This window comes from Aedes albopictus, unplaced genomic scaffold (genome assembly GCF_035046485.1).
Source record: "Aedes albopictus strain Foshan unplaced genomic scaffold, AalbF5 HiC_scaffold_28, whole genome shotgun sequence".
In the NCBI taxonomy this organism is placed as follows: domain Eukaryota; kingdom Metazoa; phylum Arthropoda; class Insecta; order Diptera; family Culicidae; genus Aedes; species Aedes albopictus.
The window spans coordinates 50,894-67,820 of NW_026917068.1; the positions used below are offsets into that span (position 1 = coordinate 50,894).

Sequence of the window (16,927 nt, forward strand, 5' to 3'; positions counted from 1 at the left end):
CGGTGGCTATTGGAGTATTAGAATCCGTTAAGTTTTCCACGATCCAATTGAATACAGATCTCCCCATAGTCTCCGTCAAAATCGATGATCCGTTTCCCGTATCGATTATCAGTATCCTTCTTCCATGCGGTGATATTCCAAATCTGGAGAATTGATTGTCACAAGTTCTGGAATCCATACAAGGACCAAAGCTAATCCTCGGAGATATCAATGGACACCACATCGCATGGGGAAGCCCTAAAATAAACAATCGATGAGCAGCTCTGTTAAACATCGTAGAAGCAATCGACCTGGTAATCCTGAACGACGGGTCCATTACGTATACTAAAGGTCAACATGAGTCGACCGTTGATGTTTCCTTGGCCAGCCCTAGTATTATCAATCGGCTGCTCTGGAGTGTTAGCGACGACCCACTGGTTAGCGATCATCATCCCATCACCATTTCCTTTTGCGAACACCCACCGGAAACATCCCGCCGTCCTCGCTGGATGTACGAGCAAGCTGACTGGAACTCATTCCAAACAGCCATTGACGAACGTCTCGACATTTCCGTACAAATCAATTTTGGCGACTTTTTAAATGCTATCCAGCACGCAGCTGCAGCATCTATCCCGAAATCCAGCCCATACCCTGGCCGCAAAGCTTTACCTTGGTGGTCTTCCGAGACAAAAAAGGCTACCAAAGATAGGAGAAAGGCTTTACGGGCTATGAAGCGCCTTCCCGCCGACCACCTTGACAAAGAGGCAGCGATCTCTCTATATAAAACCAAGCGGAACAAATGCCGACAAACTATTCGAAATGCCAAAGATCGATGTTGGGAAAGTTTTTTAGACGGAATAAACTCCAATCAAATTCTGCTGAGATATGGGGAAGAGTAAATGCTCTTAGTGGAAAGCGTAAAGCTCGAGGAATAGCCATCCGACATGGGAGGGTTATCACTAGAGACAGGTTCATACTTTGCATCTCTATCGGCCTTCGACAAATACGATGACAGCTTCATTCGCAGAAATCAGGCCAGTATGGATGACCTTGACCAGCTACAGATACCAGAAGATGCTGAAGGCCTAAGCATCAACGAACCATTCCGCCTCATCGAACTAGAAATGGCTTTAGCCAAGTGTAGTGGAAAATCCGCAGGGTCCGACGAAATAGGGTATCCAATGCTCAAGAATCTCACACCTATCGGGAAAGTCATCCTCCTACGGCTATTGAACAAGGAGTGGTCGGGAAATACACAACCACAAGAATGGAACAGCAGTTTGGTGATTCCAATCCCGAAACCAGGATCTTCTACTACTACACCGAAAGATTTTCGACCGATTTCCTTAACATGCTGCATCAGCAAAGTAATGGAGCGAATGATAAATCGGCGTCTGATTCGCTTCTTGGAAGATAACGAACTCCTGGATCATAGGCAACACGCCTTCCGTCCTGGTCATGGTACGGGAACATACTTTGCCACACTTCACAGTGGCTGATTTCGTCATTTTAGCGCGCTTAATTAATAACTTTTTAACTATGACGTTTAGCGCCATAGTGTCTTCGAGAAAGTTTTTCGCTATAATAAGGAGCTTCTTTTGAACTATTGTAAAAAATGATCAATCCCCCTAAAAGTGAGATAGAAAATTTATTTTTTGCATTTTTCAAGATACAAGGTTGGTTTCTTCACAAAAGTTGTAGAAAATGTTATTTGAAGCAACTTTGTCAAAGACGTCAAGTTTGTAACTCCGTTACTTTTCAAGATACATTACGTTTTTTATCATCAGCCCCTTGAAAAGGGTTTTTGCGCAATAACTTTCGAAGGATTGATTCTACATTTTTTTTTGATGTTCTACAAAGTTATACATCCTTCTAATTCCTCTAATTCATTCACGACATTCTTCTAATTCCTAAAATAAAATAGTTATAACGGTTTTTGTAGTTTTTTGGGCCATATTTCAAGCATATATAACCTAGCTATAGGCAATTATATGCAAATTTCCTTTTAAGCATGTGAATATACAAGTAATTGCCTCTCTTAGAAAGCCAAAACCATCAAACTGTAAGAAACTGTAAGATGGTTTTTGTACAGAAACCTTCAACCATCTATGTTACTTTTATATGGAATTTATTCATATCTTCTACATATTTATTTGACAGTTCATGGCAGCTTGCATTTGTATTGTTATTGTACGTGTGTGTGAATATATAGAATGGATTATGGTGCTTTTTGGAGCATTCATGAAGTACGTTACACGAAAACTTACCATCTATTTATATTTTATTACTAACTCACAGTGTTGCATGTAGTCCACGAAAAGAGCGAACGAAGTGTAATTTTTTCTCAAATTCTAAACTTACGCGTGACATATTTTGTGGACGTTCCCTCTAGTACATGTCTATAATTGTTATAGCTAATTATAAATCTTATTGTACTTTAAGGTAATGGGCTGTTTAATCGTGATCTGACAAAACAAGTAACACTTTATGCGTTCTTTTCGTGGACTACGTGCAGCACTGTCAGTTAGTCAGAAAATAGAAGTAGATGGTAAGTTTTAATGTAACGTACTTCATGAATGTTGCAGAATGCACCACAATCCTTTCTATATATTCACACACTTACAATAACAATAAAAATGCAAGCTGTAATGAACTCTTTTTTGTAAACACATTTATTAGAACTAATCAACTAAATACACATACATTTGGATCAAACGAAAACACAATTTAAAACAAAATTTAATGCCTCTACTGTTTTTTGGTCATTGGCGTCTAAAATAAAATTTACATAGGTAATAAATGCTTTTAGAGCCTGGTATCGGCAACGCCTATTCATATTCTTCAATTCCGGTATTTTTAGACTGATGAAAGTCATCCTCCTTCCTATATTTGTCTCCAACCTAGAAAGGAGATGATTCCACAGAGCACTGATCCTTGGGCAGCCGGCGAGTTTGTGCTCTAAGTCCTCCTCCGTATTAGGGCACTGATTGCAGTATGGACTTGCAACTCGGTTTTGCGTGCGTTGCGTTGCGTGCGTTGCGTTGCGTGGTAACGGAGTAATTCGTAGATTGCATACTGAAAGTTGTCATGTTAAAATTTTAATACTCCTATTCTAATTGCTTATGGAATGCTATTTGGGAAGGAATAGCTATCCAATTAGAGGTTGAAGTAAAAAGACATGAGAACTTCCATTGCCGGCCACGCCCATCTTCTCCGTTACGAGGATAGGAAAGGATGTGATGATATGACACCTACTTTATGAAAGGCCAGCGACTCACCGGACTTGCAACTCGGTTTTGACGATGAAGTAGTTGCGCATGAGGGATCTTTCCATTCACGACCAAATAGTACACCGACCGTTCCATCGATGTCAATTCCTTAATTCCAATGTTGCTCCATACTCTTTTCCAGGAAATATTGGCGTTTTCTTCCATGACTTTTGGTTTTTTCAGCTGCTCTCGGAAGTAGTTATGAAGAGAAGAAGCAGATGGGCTTTCTTTTATTCGTCTTGGGATATACGGTAGAATTTTAGAGATGCTCTTCAAACACGGGTAGAGAGCAGGGATTGCAGCTGAATTCGGTGGATTTTCCAAATGCTGTCTCATCGTACCAGCAAATGGGGTTTCCCTGATTTCAATCAGGAATCTGGTGACAAGAGTGATTTGCACTTGTGCATTGGTAGATGCAGGTTGAAACCTCCCATACTTCTCGGCAAAGTAAGTTGTTCAATGGGAACCCTGGTTGGAAAACGATCCCAGATGAAACTCCCAATATACGAAGTCATCCGTGCTACTGCTTGGTTCGGTATACTGATAACCGAGGTAAGGAACCAAAGTCTTGATGTGATGTACGTGTTTAGGACGATTACTTTCTGTTGCAGAGTTAGATTTCTTGCTTTATACATCCACATCAACCGGGATGATTTCTTAATCACATCCGCCCAATTGTAGTCTATTATCTGCTTGTGAGAGTTGAAGAACGTCGCCCCCAGGACTTTGATTGAGTCTTGAACCCTTGGCCATACTGTGTCGTTCACGTCACGCTGCGGGCCCAAGTTTACAGCGACGGTTTTACTGATATTCAATAAAGACCCAGAGCACTCCCCAAAACTTCGAAACGTTTGTTGGATGGCATTTAGCTTTCGTTCATCGGTTATGACAATGGTTATGTCATCTGCATATGCCACCACGAGATCATTTGGTCCATTACAGATAGTGCGTAGTTTTTCTAGGAGTGGGTGCCTAACAGAACGCTGGATGGGGAAGCTAGGAGTGAGATTTCCGTTAATAAGTAAACGAGAATGCGCGGAGGACATAATCTTCCCTAAAAGCTGCACAAAGTTAGCATTCAAATGGATGTTCCGCATCATGACCATTAGATAGTTTTGATTGACCCGATCAAAAGCGTGATCAAGATCGAAAGAGATTAATTTTCCACGCATTCTTTTGCAGTTTAGTTCCGCAATGCGGTCTTTGATCGAATGAACCGCTTCGCATATACAGGGGATGGCCAAAATGTTTGGGATAGGCAACTTTTTTCTCTCACAAAAAAAGTTCAACATGCTGTAACTTTTCATAGAGTGCATCAAATATTCTCAAATTTTGACTGTTTGTCAACCTATTATATGTGCATCAGTGGTACAAATTTGAGCTCGATTGGTTAATCTTTCGCGAAGTTATAAACGTTCTGGTAAAACACTATTTTTTAAACTACCAATTTTTGAGCTGTCATATCTCGGAGACCCGTGAACCGAATTGAATGAAATTTTGAGCGTTAATACACAATATATTAATGCTTAAAAATCATTTAAAACATGGGTACTTTTTAAACGTTAAAAAAAGTTATGATGGATTGACACTTTTTGGATCTTTTTCGAAAAAATGCATTTTTTTAACATCAATGTCATAAAATTTTGTTTTTGATATCCAAAGATTTTCTACTTCTGTACATAAGATATCAATAAAAAGATATATTAGAGCCTATTTGGATTAAAGGAAGAACACATTTAGTAATTTTTATGCAGTATAGTAAATTTGACTCATTTTCCTCTAAATGAGTGAAAATGTCAAACCATCATAACTTTTTTCAACGTTTAAAAAGTATCTATGTTCTGATGATTTTTCAAGCAATATTATATTGTTGATAATCGCTCAAAATTTCATTCAATTCGGTTCACTGGTCTCCGAGATGTGACAGTTCAAAAATTGATAGTCTTAAAAATAGTGTTTTACCAGATCAGTTATAACTTCGCGAAAGATTAACCAATCGAGCTCAAAATTGTACCACTGATGCACATATAATAGATTAATAAACAGTCAAAATTTGAGAATATTCGATGCACTCTATGAAAAGTTACACCATGTTGAACCTTTTTGTGAGAGAAAAAAAAGTTGCCTATCCCAAACATTTTGGCCACCCCCTGTAGTTCTATCGGAATTTGAACATTTTTGACTTGAATTTAGCAAGTTGTTTTCAATCATTACCTTCCCTAGTCGATCCTTGAGGATTCTTGATAGTAGCTTATAGTCATAGTTGAGCAGACTAATCGGTCTGTACGCTTTGATAGTCTGGTCACCAGCTTTTTTCTTGCACTGGACAATCACCCCTTCGACAAACTTGCAAAGCCTCATTGATGATCATGTTGAGCTGCGGATGAATGATATCGAATGCTTTAATGTAGAATTCTTTCGGAATTCCATCACTACCAGGAGACTTTCGAGACGCACTTGATCTTATCGCAACGAATAGTTCAGCTGTTGTAATTTCATCCATTAAGGCAGCGTTAGCATTGGAATCAGGTGGAATGATACGGTTGACTGGACAATTTTCGCTACCGCGTAGGTGTTCCACGCTATAAAGGTTTTGGAAATAGTCATGTACGTGGGTTTCAATTTCCACTGCATCAGTAATGCAACGATCCTGATGGCGAATTGAATTGATGGTTGATTTTCGTTTGTATCGATCTCCTATTTGAAAAGATGATACTTTTTCCCCACATACAAATCTGTCATTCAAACGTTCATATGCTTTCGAAAAGTTGCTCTGAACATTTAACATTTTGGCTTTAATTTTATTGACTTCAACTATGCCATTCGGATTTTGATACAACTGTTCATATGCATTTTTAAGTTGCCGATATAGAAACTCATTTGTTGTGTGGAACTCACGAAAAGCTTCATTTGTTTTCCATCGAAAAAAACTCCTTATTTTTGGTTTGGCACACTCGATCCACCAGGACATCCAACTATCAAAATTTCGTCTTTCACGTACCCATCGCAACCATTTCTGCTGAAACTCTTCAAGGTTTTGTTCATTGAGAATGTGTGCACGTATGCACCAATACCCACGACCATGCGGTTTCCCTAAATTAGGCAAACAACATCGAATTCGGTATGCCTTATGGTCCGAGAACGACGTAGCTAGCAGTCCTGCAAAATGTCAGTCTCAGTGCCTGTTTTTCAGCCGAAAATGAATGACTGCGGCGGTCGTTTTCAGTTCCTCGATGTGAGAACTGACAGAGTCCGAGAGCTCCATTCGTGAGCGACCCAACAAGATCAATTCCCAATCATCCACACACTACTCATGCTGAAAGGCCATTCATCTCAAGCGGTGGCTTGTGAGAGTGAGTGCCCTATACGCTACCACGGGTGAAAACACTCAACTACAGAAAATTGAATGGAAATTTAGCCCTGTCAGCTCTCGCTTTCAGCACGCTGCGTGCGAGTGTGAGTACCTATTTCATTTCGCTCCCGTGTTGCTGATCGGAAAGCAACATTGACAGGAAAACCAAAACAGAGAAAATGAAAAAAGCAAAATATCGCTATCAAAAAAGCCTGTCGAAAAATTGCAGCACTGGTAGCTAGAAGATCTGCGACACGAAGATGCGGAACAAGCGACCTGGAGACATAAATAAGATCTATTCGAGAAGCAGAGTTGGAGCGGACAAAACTATAATCAACCAAATTTCTATGCAAGCAGTTCCACGTATCAAGAAGCTGCATGTTCTCTACCAGTTGTTTGAGACTAGTACTGTAATTGTTTGATCCAGTAGAATCTTTATTTGCAACAACACAATTAAAATCACCGCCAAGGATAATATGTTCGGTTGAAGCTTGTAGATAGAAAGGTAATTATTCTTTGAACAAATTCTCACGAGCGGAAAAGTTTTGCGTACCTGATTGAGCGTATACATTGCAAACCGTTAACGAATTACCAACTTTTACAAACATAATACGACTATTCAAACTTCTTTGGACGTTTGCAAAGGGAATATGCGATTTTAGGGCTATAGCTGTACCTCTTTTTGATTCTTCTACATTAGTTATTACATTGTAACCAGGTATACGCAGATTAGCGGATTCAACTTCTTGAAGGAGGATAATGTCAAAGTCCATTAAGCGCACAAAGGAACGAAGTGCTGCTAACTTGTTATCACTGGAGATAGTATTGGTATTTATAGAGCCAATAATGTAGCTGATTATGGCAGGACTGGACATAACATGAATTCAATTATGGGGCAAAGCCGAAGTACTCGCGGCTTACTCGAGATTAATTGAAGGGATTGGAATAAGGTGACAGTTTAGTTTGATGGATTATTAATACGGATCGTTTTAGAAGTTGGTTAGTAACGTTATGATTGTCTATTATCTCTGATAACTAAGCGTCAATTTTAATTTTCTTCGATCGACCTCTGGTCCGTTTCACCTTAACAAACGAAGCACCTTCAGCAGGCGAGTCGTTACTCTCACTATCGGAAATCTCCAAGGATAGAGGATTGGGAGAAACAATGGTCATGGGAACTTTGAATGCACTCACTTGGCATGGCTTTACATTATTGCTATCCTGTTGGACCTCGACGGTGGAAGCATCAGTGGCAGGGGCAGCAGCGGGTTGGTTGGTGGCGGCACCGACAGCAGTAGCAGCAGGGGTAGCAGCAGCAGGAGCAACAACAGCAGCAGCATTACACGCAGAAAAATGGCGCTTGTTTAAAACAATAAAACGCATGGTTGATTTTCAAACTGAGAATTTACTTATTCCAAAGTTATATTTAATTGTTTTTATTTAGAGTTTATCGATAAAATCAACCGATTACCATCATTTCATATAATGTCAAAAACTTCATTTGTTTCAACAAAATAAAAACCATAAACATGGTCCGAAAGCACTCACACATCTATAAAATGCTTACCCCAACATCGCCACAATGAAGAAGGTGCAGCAAATCCATCACGCCAACTTCCAAGTGCAGCTTTGGTCGTGATGGATAACGCGCAGGTACTCACGACAGCATCCACAAAAAGTTGATCGGTTTCGACTTTTTTTAGTCGTTCTTCTCCCCATCCGCTTACCGACGGTCTAAAAATAGATTTCCGAGCTGCCGCAGCTGCTGCCGTCACCAACACAATAACATTCCGGGTTTGTTAGTGGCAAAAGTGCAGTCGTTTGAATCAATCTATTATTTCATGTTTAAAATACCAAATCTCTGTTTGTTTTAACAAACTGTTAAAAATTTCGACAAATGAAAATATTTGTATTATCAAACAATAGGACAGTTCAGTTTAAACTAGAAATCAGTTTGTCGCTATAGTAAACTGAAAAATCGGTTGATTTGAACTAGAATTTAATTGTGTTTACAATTTATTTTTCTGCGTGTAGCAGGAACAACAGCAGCAGCAGCAGCCTCCGTAGCATCCGCGTTATCTTTCTGGTTTGCGTTTTCTTCCATTCGTTCGTCATCCGCATCGGTCACTGAGGTAGAGACTCCCAGAGTGCTTGATGCGGATCGCGCGTTCGCATTCAGCTCATTTAGATTTGTGCCTACAAACTCAGGCATGAGTGAGGCGACAACTTTACTTTGGTCCAGAACGCTGGCGTAGCTTGTTTTTTTTTCTGTGCTGCCTTCAGCCTAGCGTTGAGATCAGCCTTTTGTCCCAACAACTTTTTGTTTTCGACACACGATAGACCCGGGTGTGCCGGGTTGGTGCAGTGCCTGCAGTATTGAGGCTGGTTTCGGTAGGAGATGAGACTTTCTTCACCGAGAATTGTGACAAATGATTTGATGTGACGATGTAGAATCATCTTTGCCACTCGTACCCCAGACGATATTCCTTTGAACGCAAAGTTTTCACCCCAGACTAACTCTTTAATCGAGATCACCTCGCCGTACTGCTTGAGAAAAGCAGCGATGTCTTCATTCCGAATGTTTTCGGACAAATCGTGGATCTTAACTTCCACGCCCCCGTCATCCATCATCAAGCGAACTTTAATCTTAGTTTTATTGACCTCTAGCTCGTGACGACCGTTGTGTTGGTCAACCGCATCCTGAGCGGTCTTAAGGTCGCGACACTTCACATGCGCGCAGTTTTGCGCGTGATTCATCTGCAGGCGCAGAACTTCCCGAGCAGAGTCTAACAACAAAATGATAGCAAATCGAAAACTCGATTTGTATTCAGCAGCAAATTGATATCACATTTTGATATCAGTCTGTTTTGATTAAATTTGATTTCAAATTTAGATTTCGTTTTGCTGCCATTTCAAACTATTATAAAAAAAATAAGTTTTTAAGTTATTTTAAAATTTCTAGGCAACCTTGTATAATAATTTTAAGATTATATCATTAGTGTAATTATCTTGTGGCATTCAGGATTTCATATTAATCGAAAAATCCCTATATTTAACGATTTTGCAATTTTTTCGTACTGATAGCAAAAACAGTTATCAATTCACTATCACTGATAGCAGGAATTGTTTTCAACTTGATGTTACGGGAACATTTTTCTGCTATCATTTTTGATGTTTTAACCGTTAAAACGACCAAAACGACAACAACCTGAGTTATCATAATTTGCAATATCACAACATCAAAATTTGTTTTCAATTTGCTGTCAGACTTTGCTCGGGTTGTTCGACACTGAGTCCAATAGTCTCATGAACGAAAGCATGGATTTCCTCGAAAGAAGGTCTCTTCGGGAAATTAGAAAAGTCCACTTCGAACGTGTTTTCGCGAGCACGCACTGTGGCCATGGTTGCTACGAAACGATAGCACAGGATCAAAGGCTGTCGCCAGAGAGAACCTGACGCGAAATGTTTGCACACCGGGTGCGAGAACGACCGAAAAGAAAAACTCGAAAACAAAGCGATGCAGAGCGATTTGGTTGTATGTCTGGTCACAGCGAGAGCTTGAACGTAACTAACTCTCAAAAAAAAAAAATATGGTGAAGATATGAATAAATCCCATATAAAAGTAACATAGATGGTTAAAAGTTTATGTACAAAAACCATCTTACAGTCTCTTACAGTTTGATGGTTTTGGCTTTCTAAGAGAGGCAATTACTTGTATATTTACATGCGTAAAAGTAAATTTGCATATAATTGCCTATAGCTAGGTTATATATGCTTGAAATATGGCCCAAAAAACTACAAAAACCGTTATAACTATTTTATTTTTGAAATTAGCGGGATGTCGTGTTCGGCAAAGTTGTGTGTTTTACCATTATCTATAACTAGAACGTGAGAAAAATGTAGAATCAATTCTTCGAAAGTTATTGCGCAAAAACCCTTTTCAAGGGGCTGATGATAAAAAACGTAACGTATCTTGAAAAGTAACGGAGTTACAAACTTGACGTCTTTGAAAAAGTTGCTTCAAATAACATTTTCTACAACTTTTGTGAAGACATCAACCTTGTATCTTGAAAAATGCAAAAAATAAATTTTCTATCTCACTTTTAGGGGGATTGATCATTTTTTACAATAGTTCAAAAGAAGCTCCTTATCATAGCGAAAAACTTTCTCGAAGATACCATGACGCTAAACGTCATAGTTGAAAAGTTATTAATTAAGCGCGCTAAAATGACGAAATCAGCCACTGTGCACTTGGGCAAGTACTTCAACGAAGCTAAAGACAGCGACCAACACATCGAAATTGCCGCTTTGGACTTGGCGAAAGCTTACAACCGAGCCTGGACACCAGCTGTTATCCAGCAGCTCGGAAAATGGGGGCTATCAGGACACATCCTGCACTTCTTGCGAAACTTTCTCCGTAAGAGGTCCTTTCAAGTTTGTATTGGAAACCATCGTCCCAAAAACTTCCCGGAACAAACCGGTATACCGCAAGGATCAGTTATTGCTGTTACGATCTTCTTAGTGGCAATGACTGGAGTATTTGCAAACCTACCTAAAGAGATTTATATATTCGTACAACTGTAAAACTCGTTTAAACCTCCTACGAACCTTATCAAAGCGACATAAAACGAGTAATCGTGATGTTCGTCTCCGAGTTGCCAGTGCAATAATAGACAGCAGACTTCTATACGGAATCGAATTGACCTGCTCAGCTACAGATGCACTAACGACCACGTTAGCCCCTGTCAACAACTAATCAATTCGAATTACTTCCGGCCTACTTCCATCTACACGTGCTGATATCGCGGTAGGTTGCCTTTTGAACGTTTGGTTACGGAGACTGTATGTAAGAGAACAGTTGGCTTCTTAGAAAAAAAAAACGACTCATGTAGTGGCGGAGTTCTTCTCCTTGATGAGGCGAACCGATTCCTCCAGAAACACGCCAACGAAGTACTCCCCCCAGTGGAGGAGATCCATTGGAATGGAGCCAGGAGTTGGAATTCGCCACGTCTGAAGTTGGAAATGTCGATAAAAAACCGCATCAGGGCAGGAGAAAACTCGCAAAAGGTTACTAGATGCGTAGCTGAGCTTCTTAATACCAAATACCATGGCTATACACTCCGTTACACGGATGGCTCCAAGGCTCTCGATAAAGTGGGCATAGGAGTGACCGACCATGAAATCAGCCACTTCTATCGCCTGCCAGATCCGTGCTCAATCTTCTCAGCAGAGGCTGCTGCTGTTCTTATCGCGTCTACTACTCCATCTGTAAATCCAATAGCCGTATTATCCGATTCAGCAAGCGTCATCACAGCTCTATCATACGAAGCCGCACGCCACCCATGGATTCAGGCAATACAACTCCGTGCACATCCTGACACGGTTTTTATATGGATACCTGGTCACTGTGGAGTACGCGGAAACGAGGAAGCAGATCATCTAGCAGCGTCTGGGAGACTCGCAACGTTTTTCACCAGAAAAGTCCCTGCTCAAGACATAAAACGATGGATTACTACTCCCATCAGGAACCATTGGGCAGCGTGCTGGTTTAAGGTGAATATATAACGAAGCCTTCCCTCGAATTTTCAAGAGCACAAATCTGAAGAACCAAATGTCTCACCACGCTAAAAACTTGATCGATTGGTCACCCTCTGGTGGTGACCAATCGATCAACTTTTCTGCACTATCCATCATTTGGTTCTTCAGATTTGTGCTCTTGAAAACTCGAGGGAAGGCTTCGTTATATATTCACCTTAATATGCGAACGCCGTTCCTGCGAAAAATTAAAATCGACACATCACGCTGGGACGACCCAAAAAATCATCGCGACCAGAAGGTTCTCTCTAGGTTAAGAACAGGGCACACAAAAGCTTCGCATAATATGGGATCCAATGGACCATTCAAAAAAGTCTGTGCCGCGTGTAACGTTCCGCATTCGGTAGAACATTTTCTTATAAATTGTCCGCAATATGATGAACCAGCCACGGACTGAAAGTCTCTTTAATAAAGATAATAAAAAATAAATAAAATTATTCAAAACTATTTATCGGATCGAACACTTCAGGTAAACTATCAAAATTCCAAGTGAGATAGATCAGGTACCTGTAAAAGCTGGTGTTCCACAAGGCAGCATACTGGGACCAATCTTATACAATAGTTTTACCTCCGACTTACCTGATTTGCCACAGGGATGTCAAAAATCGTTATTTGCAGATGACACAGGTATCTCAGCCAAAGGGCGAAGTTTGCAAAAATGGAAGATTTCTCCAAATGCATCCAAAACTCAACTTATCATATTCCCACATAAGCCAAGAGCTCTTTATTATTATTTTATTGTGTACATTCATCGGACGCCTTGGTCTACATGAAAAAAGGAGTTAAAAAGCTCATAAAAGTGATCTATACAATCTGTCACGGAAAGATTTAGCACTAATATTAAAGTCAAACATTGAAAAACAATTATTAAAAACATCACACATAGCTCCAATGGGCTCATGTTGTCCGTAATCTGTCCGGTGAAATGGAAGGCGTAGGAAGCTTCGTTGTCGCAGTGCTCTGGCTCCGATGTTGATGTCAAACTGAGCTAGTATCCATGAAGCGTCAACTTCACCGAGCAGGACCTTAGCCACAAAGTACCCTCTAGCTACTGTCCTGCGTCTTTCCAGCGTGTCCATTCCTAATAGCTGGCATCTGCTCTCGTACGGCGGTAACTGTTCTCGATTTCGCCAAGGAAGGAAACGAAGTGCATATCTAATAAATTTTGACTGCACTTTTTCAATCCGCTCAATCCAAACATTGTGATACGGACACCACACAATAGCCGAGGATTCCAGAATGGAGCGAACTAAGCTGTAGTACAACGACCGCAAGCAGTAAGGGTCGCGGAACTCATTGGATATCCTGAAAATAAAACCCAAGTTGCGGTTTGCCTTGGCAAGTATGTAGCTGTAATGCTCCCTGAAGTTTAATTCAGAATCCAGCAGTACTCCAAGATCTTTCATCACATTAGTTCGATGTAGTGGCTGATTGTCAATGAAATAGTTCCAGATGATCGGGGTTTTCTTCCTGCTGAACGATATCACCGAGCATTTTGTTACGCTCACTATTAGAAGATTGCGTCCACACCATTCGAAAAAAATGTCGACTAGTTTTTGCAACCTTTGGCAGTCCAGAGCTGATTCTATCCTTAAGTACATTTTAAGATCATCAGCGTAAACCAATTTGCATTCAGCTGGAAGGGCTAAGCAGACGTCATTGAAAAATATATTGAATAGCAGCGGTCCCAAATTGCTCCCTTGCGGCACTCCAGAAAGGCTACAAAAGGGATCGGATTCAGCAGAACCCAGTTTAACGCATAGCTGACGATTGACTAAGTATGACCTCAGCCAACGAACAAGGTTGTGTGCCACACCAATTCGCTCCAACTTAGCTAACAAAATGTCATGGTTTACTTTATCGAAAGCTGATTTAAGATCAGTGTAGATCGTGTCAACTTGGACTCCTTGTTCCATAGAGTTGAGGCAGAATGAGGTAAATTGTAGCAGATTCGTGGTGGTTGATCGTCCCGCATAAAAACAGATAAAAACCATACTGATCTATCGAGATGTATGGTTTTGCTGCACAAAAGAGAATGTCGTTTACCAGAATCTCGAATAATTTAGAACCCGCGCATAGTGACGTAACTCCTCGATAGTTGGCAACGTCCCGTTTATCTCCTTTTTTGAATGCAGGAAACATTATCGACCTTTTCCAGTCTGACGGAAACTTCGATTGCGCGATGGACATGTTGAATATCGTCATAAGGGGGCCGCTAAGCGCATTGGCACATTTTGTGACTATAATGGACGGAACACCATCCGGACCAGGGACTGCAGTTGGTTTAAGTTTCGCAATTCCAGCTAAGACATCCGCCTCACTGAAGCTGTTTATGTTAATGCTGAAAGCATCTGTTGGTACATCTTGTAGCGCGTCATCGATCTGATGAGGTGTTGCCGTTACATTATCGAAAGCACCTGAAAAGTGCTTCGCGAATAAATTACAGATGGTTACTGGGTTATCCGCAGATTCGTTTCTCAGAAACATGGTTGACGGCAGTCCGGATTCTTTCCGCTTCTCGCTGACAAACGCCCAGAAGCGCTTGGGTTGATTCATTAGATCTCTCTGTGTACGAACCACATAACGAGCGTACAGCTTGCGACTATAGATTCTGTACTTACGGCTAGCAACGTTGAATCTTCTTTTATTAGCATCACATCTATACGTCGACAAATTCCTTAAGGCCTTGGAACGTTTTCGTTTAAGATGTCGGAGGTGGTTATTACCCCACCTAGGGTTCTGTCGTGGGCGCGGAGCAGGAACGAACCTCGGGAACAACTGCCGAAGAGTACCAGTAAAGAACTCAACGGCATCATTAACGTCAGCAGCTTGATTCAACGGTGTCCAGTCTATTTGTCGAATAGCTTCATTCAAAGAGACAAAATCAGCTTTCGCGAAATCCAACAGTCTGTCATCCTCCTGATCGATGAACTGGATTAGAGCGGGGCAACTTAAAGAAGTTAGAAGCGGCGGGTGCAGTGGGTCTACAGGAATTATAGCTTCATGTGGGTCAGCGATGTTACACATTGGCAAAGCTTCATCGTTGACAAAGATCAAATCGAGAGTACGATTCAGACAATTCCTGGTTACACAAAGCTGTTTCAAGTTGAGCAGTGACATGCTGTCAAGGAAATGCATGCTGGAAGACGTCGAATCGGTTGGCTCTGGGTAGGCATAGCCTCCTGACGAGAGATTCCAACACAGGTCTGGCAAATTGAAATCCCCGTAAAGTAGATGCAAATCTTGCGCATTGAGAGAGAAAGCTATCGACGAGATGGAGCTGATGAGGCGCTCAATGATAGCAGCATTGCGAGATTGTTCGGGTGGCAAATACACAACTCCTACGCAGACATGACGCTCACCAACGTCAATGTTGACCCAGAGGTGCTCCAGGTCTTCATCAATTCGGGAAACATTAGAGAATGAGCGAAATCCTTTTTTGACGGCAATCAGAACACCTCCTCCGCGAACTTTTCCGGACACTTCTGGATCACGGTCTCTCCGAAACACCGAGTATTCGTTACCGAAAAGCTGGACAGAGGTAATACCGTCCTTAAGCCATGTTTCTGTTAGCACTATCACGTCATAGTCTTCATTTTGCGTAGCAACGTAAAAGTCGTCGATTTTCGTTCGTAGGCCTCTCACATTTTGGTAATAAATGCGCAGGCTGTCAGCTACCTCGGTTGGATTACTCGTTCGATTCTGAAAGTGTTGAGATCCTCTTACGGCCGGTGCAGAATCCATGTTTGCTTCGGAAGGACATATACTGTTCAAAGCATTACCTGGGCCACCTAGTTCGTTAGGTTGGGCATCACACATCAAATCCAACGACGGGGGGAATTCAGCGGACGACATCAGAACACTGGACTGGTTGCAGCACTCCATCATCGATATTATTGGGGAGTTTGAAGTTAGCTGTAATGGTTGATGATTTCTAACTACGAGTGCAGGATCTCTCCTAGCCTCAGCAGGACATATACTATTCTTATATTTACCTGGCCCAGCCAGGTTTTCACACTGGAGGGTATACGCTGCATCCATCAACGAGAAGTTGTCTTGCTGAGAAGAGTTGTCTAGTTGCTACGCTGAGAAGTCAATCCTTTGACGAGCGGATTTTAGTCGTTTCACAAAGATGGGGCAGTCAGAGCTCCAGGAAGAGTGGGAGACGTCAAGCAGCGTGTCGTAAGACGAGGTACGGTTGGTGTTCAGCAAATGGCAATTAATGCACTTCGCGAACTCACTTGAACATTCGTTGACCTGGTGGTCTCCAGCACACTTAGGGCAGCATGCAGGTTTTTGGCAAGATGCAGCTTTATGTCCATATTCAGAGCAATTGAAACAGCGCATGACATCTGTGGCTTCAACCACCCTACACCGCTCCCATCCAATGTATACTCGCTGACGATCGATGAGATCATCAAAACCGCGAGCATCTGTTTCTATGATTGCTGATTTTTGGTTGTTCCTGTGTGCATCACTTTTGGTCATTCGGACTAATTTCAAATTGTAGGATTCCAATCCCTTGTTCTGCTTCGTTAATTTAGTGATAAGCTCTTCTTCGCCCATGGCCTCGGATAGACCGAGTATTTTAACTCTCGGTTTCAACGGTTTTTGAATTTCCACGTCATACTTATCACCAAATAGTTCAGAAGCAGTAGTTGTCAACTTCTCTGCATGATCCTTTGATTCACATCTCACAGTGACCTCTCCGTGGTGTTTTAGTCGAACATTT

General features: G+C 41.3%; 1 protein-coding gene across 1 annotated transcript; it reads right to left on the reverse strand.

Annotated features, from left to right (window-relative positions):
• Positions 1–14,088: 14,088 nt before the first annotated feature.
• LOC134284536 (uncharacterized) lies at positions 14,089–16,080 on the reverse strand. The gene has a single exon (XM_062843514.1). It carries the CDS (start codon positions 16,078–16,080, stop codon positions 14,089–14,091), a length of 1,992 nt encoding a protein of 663 aa, XP_062699498.1.
• Positions 16,081–16,927: the final 847 nt, after the last annotated feature.

Excerpts from the sequence above, each read along its gene's own strand:
- LOC134284536 (XM_062843514.1), bottom strand. The coding sequence starts at position 16,080 with ATGGAGTGCTGCAACCAGTCCAGTGTTCTGATGTCGTCCGCTGAATTC.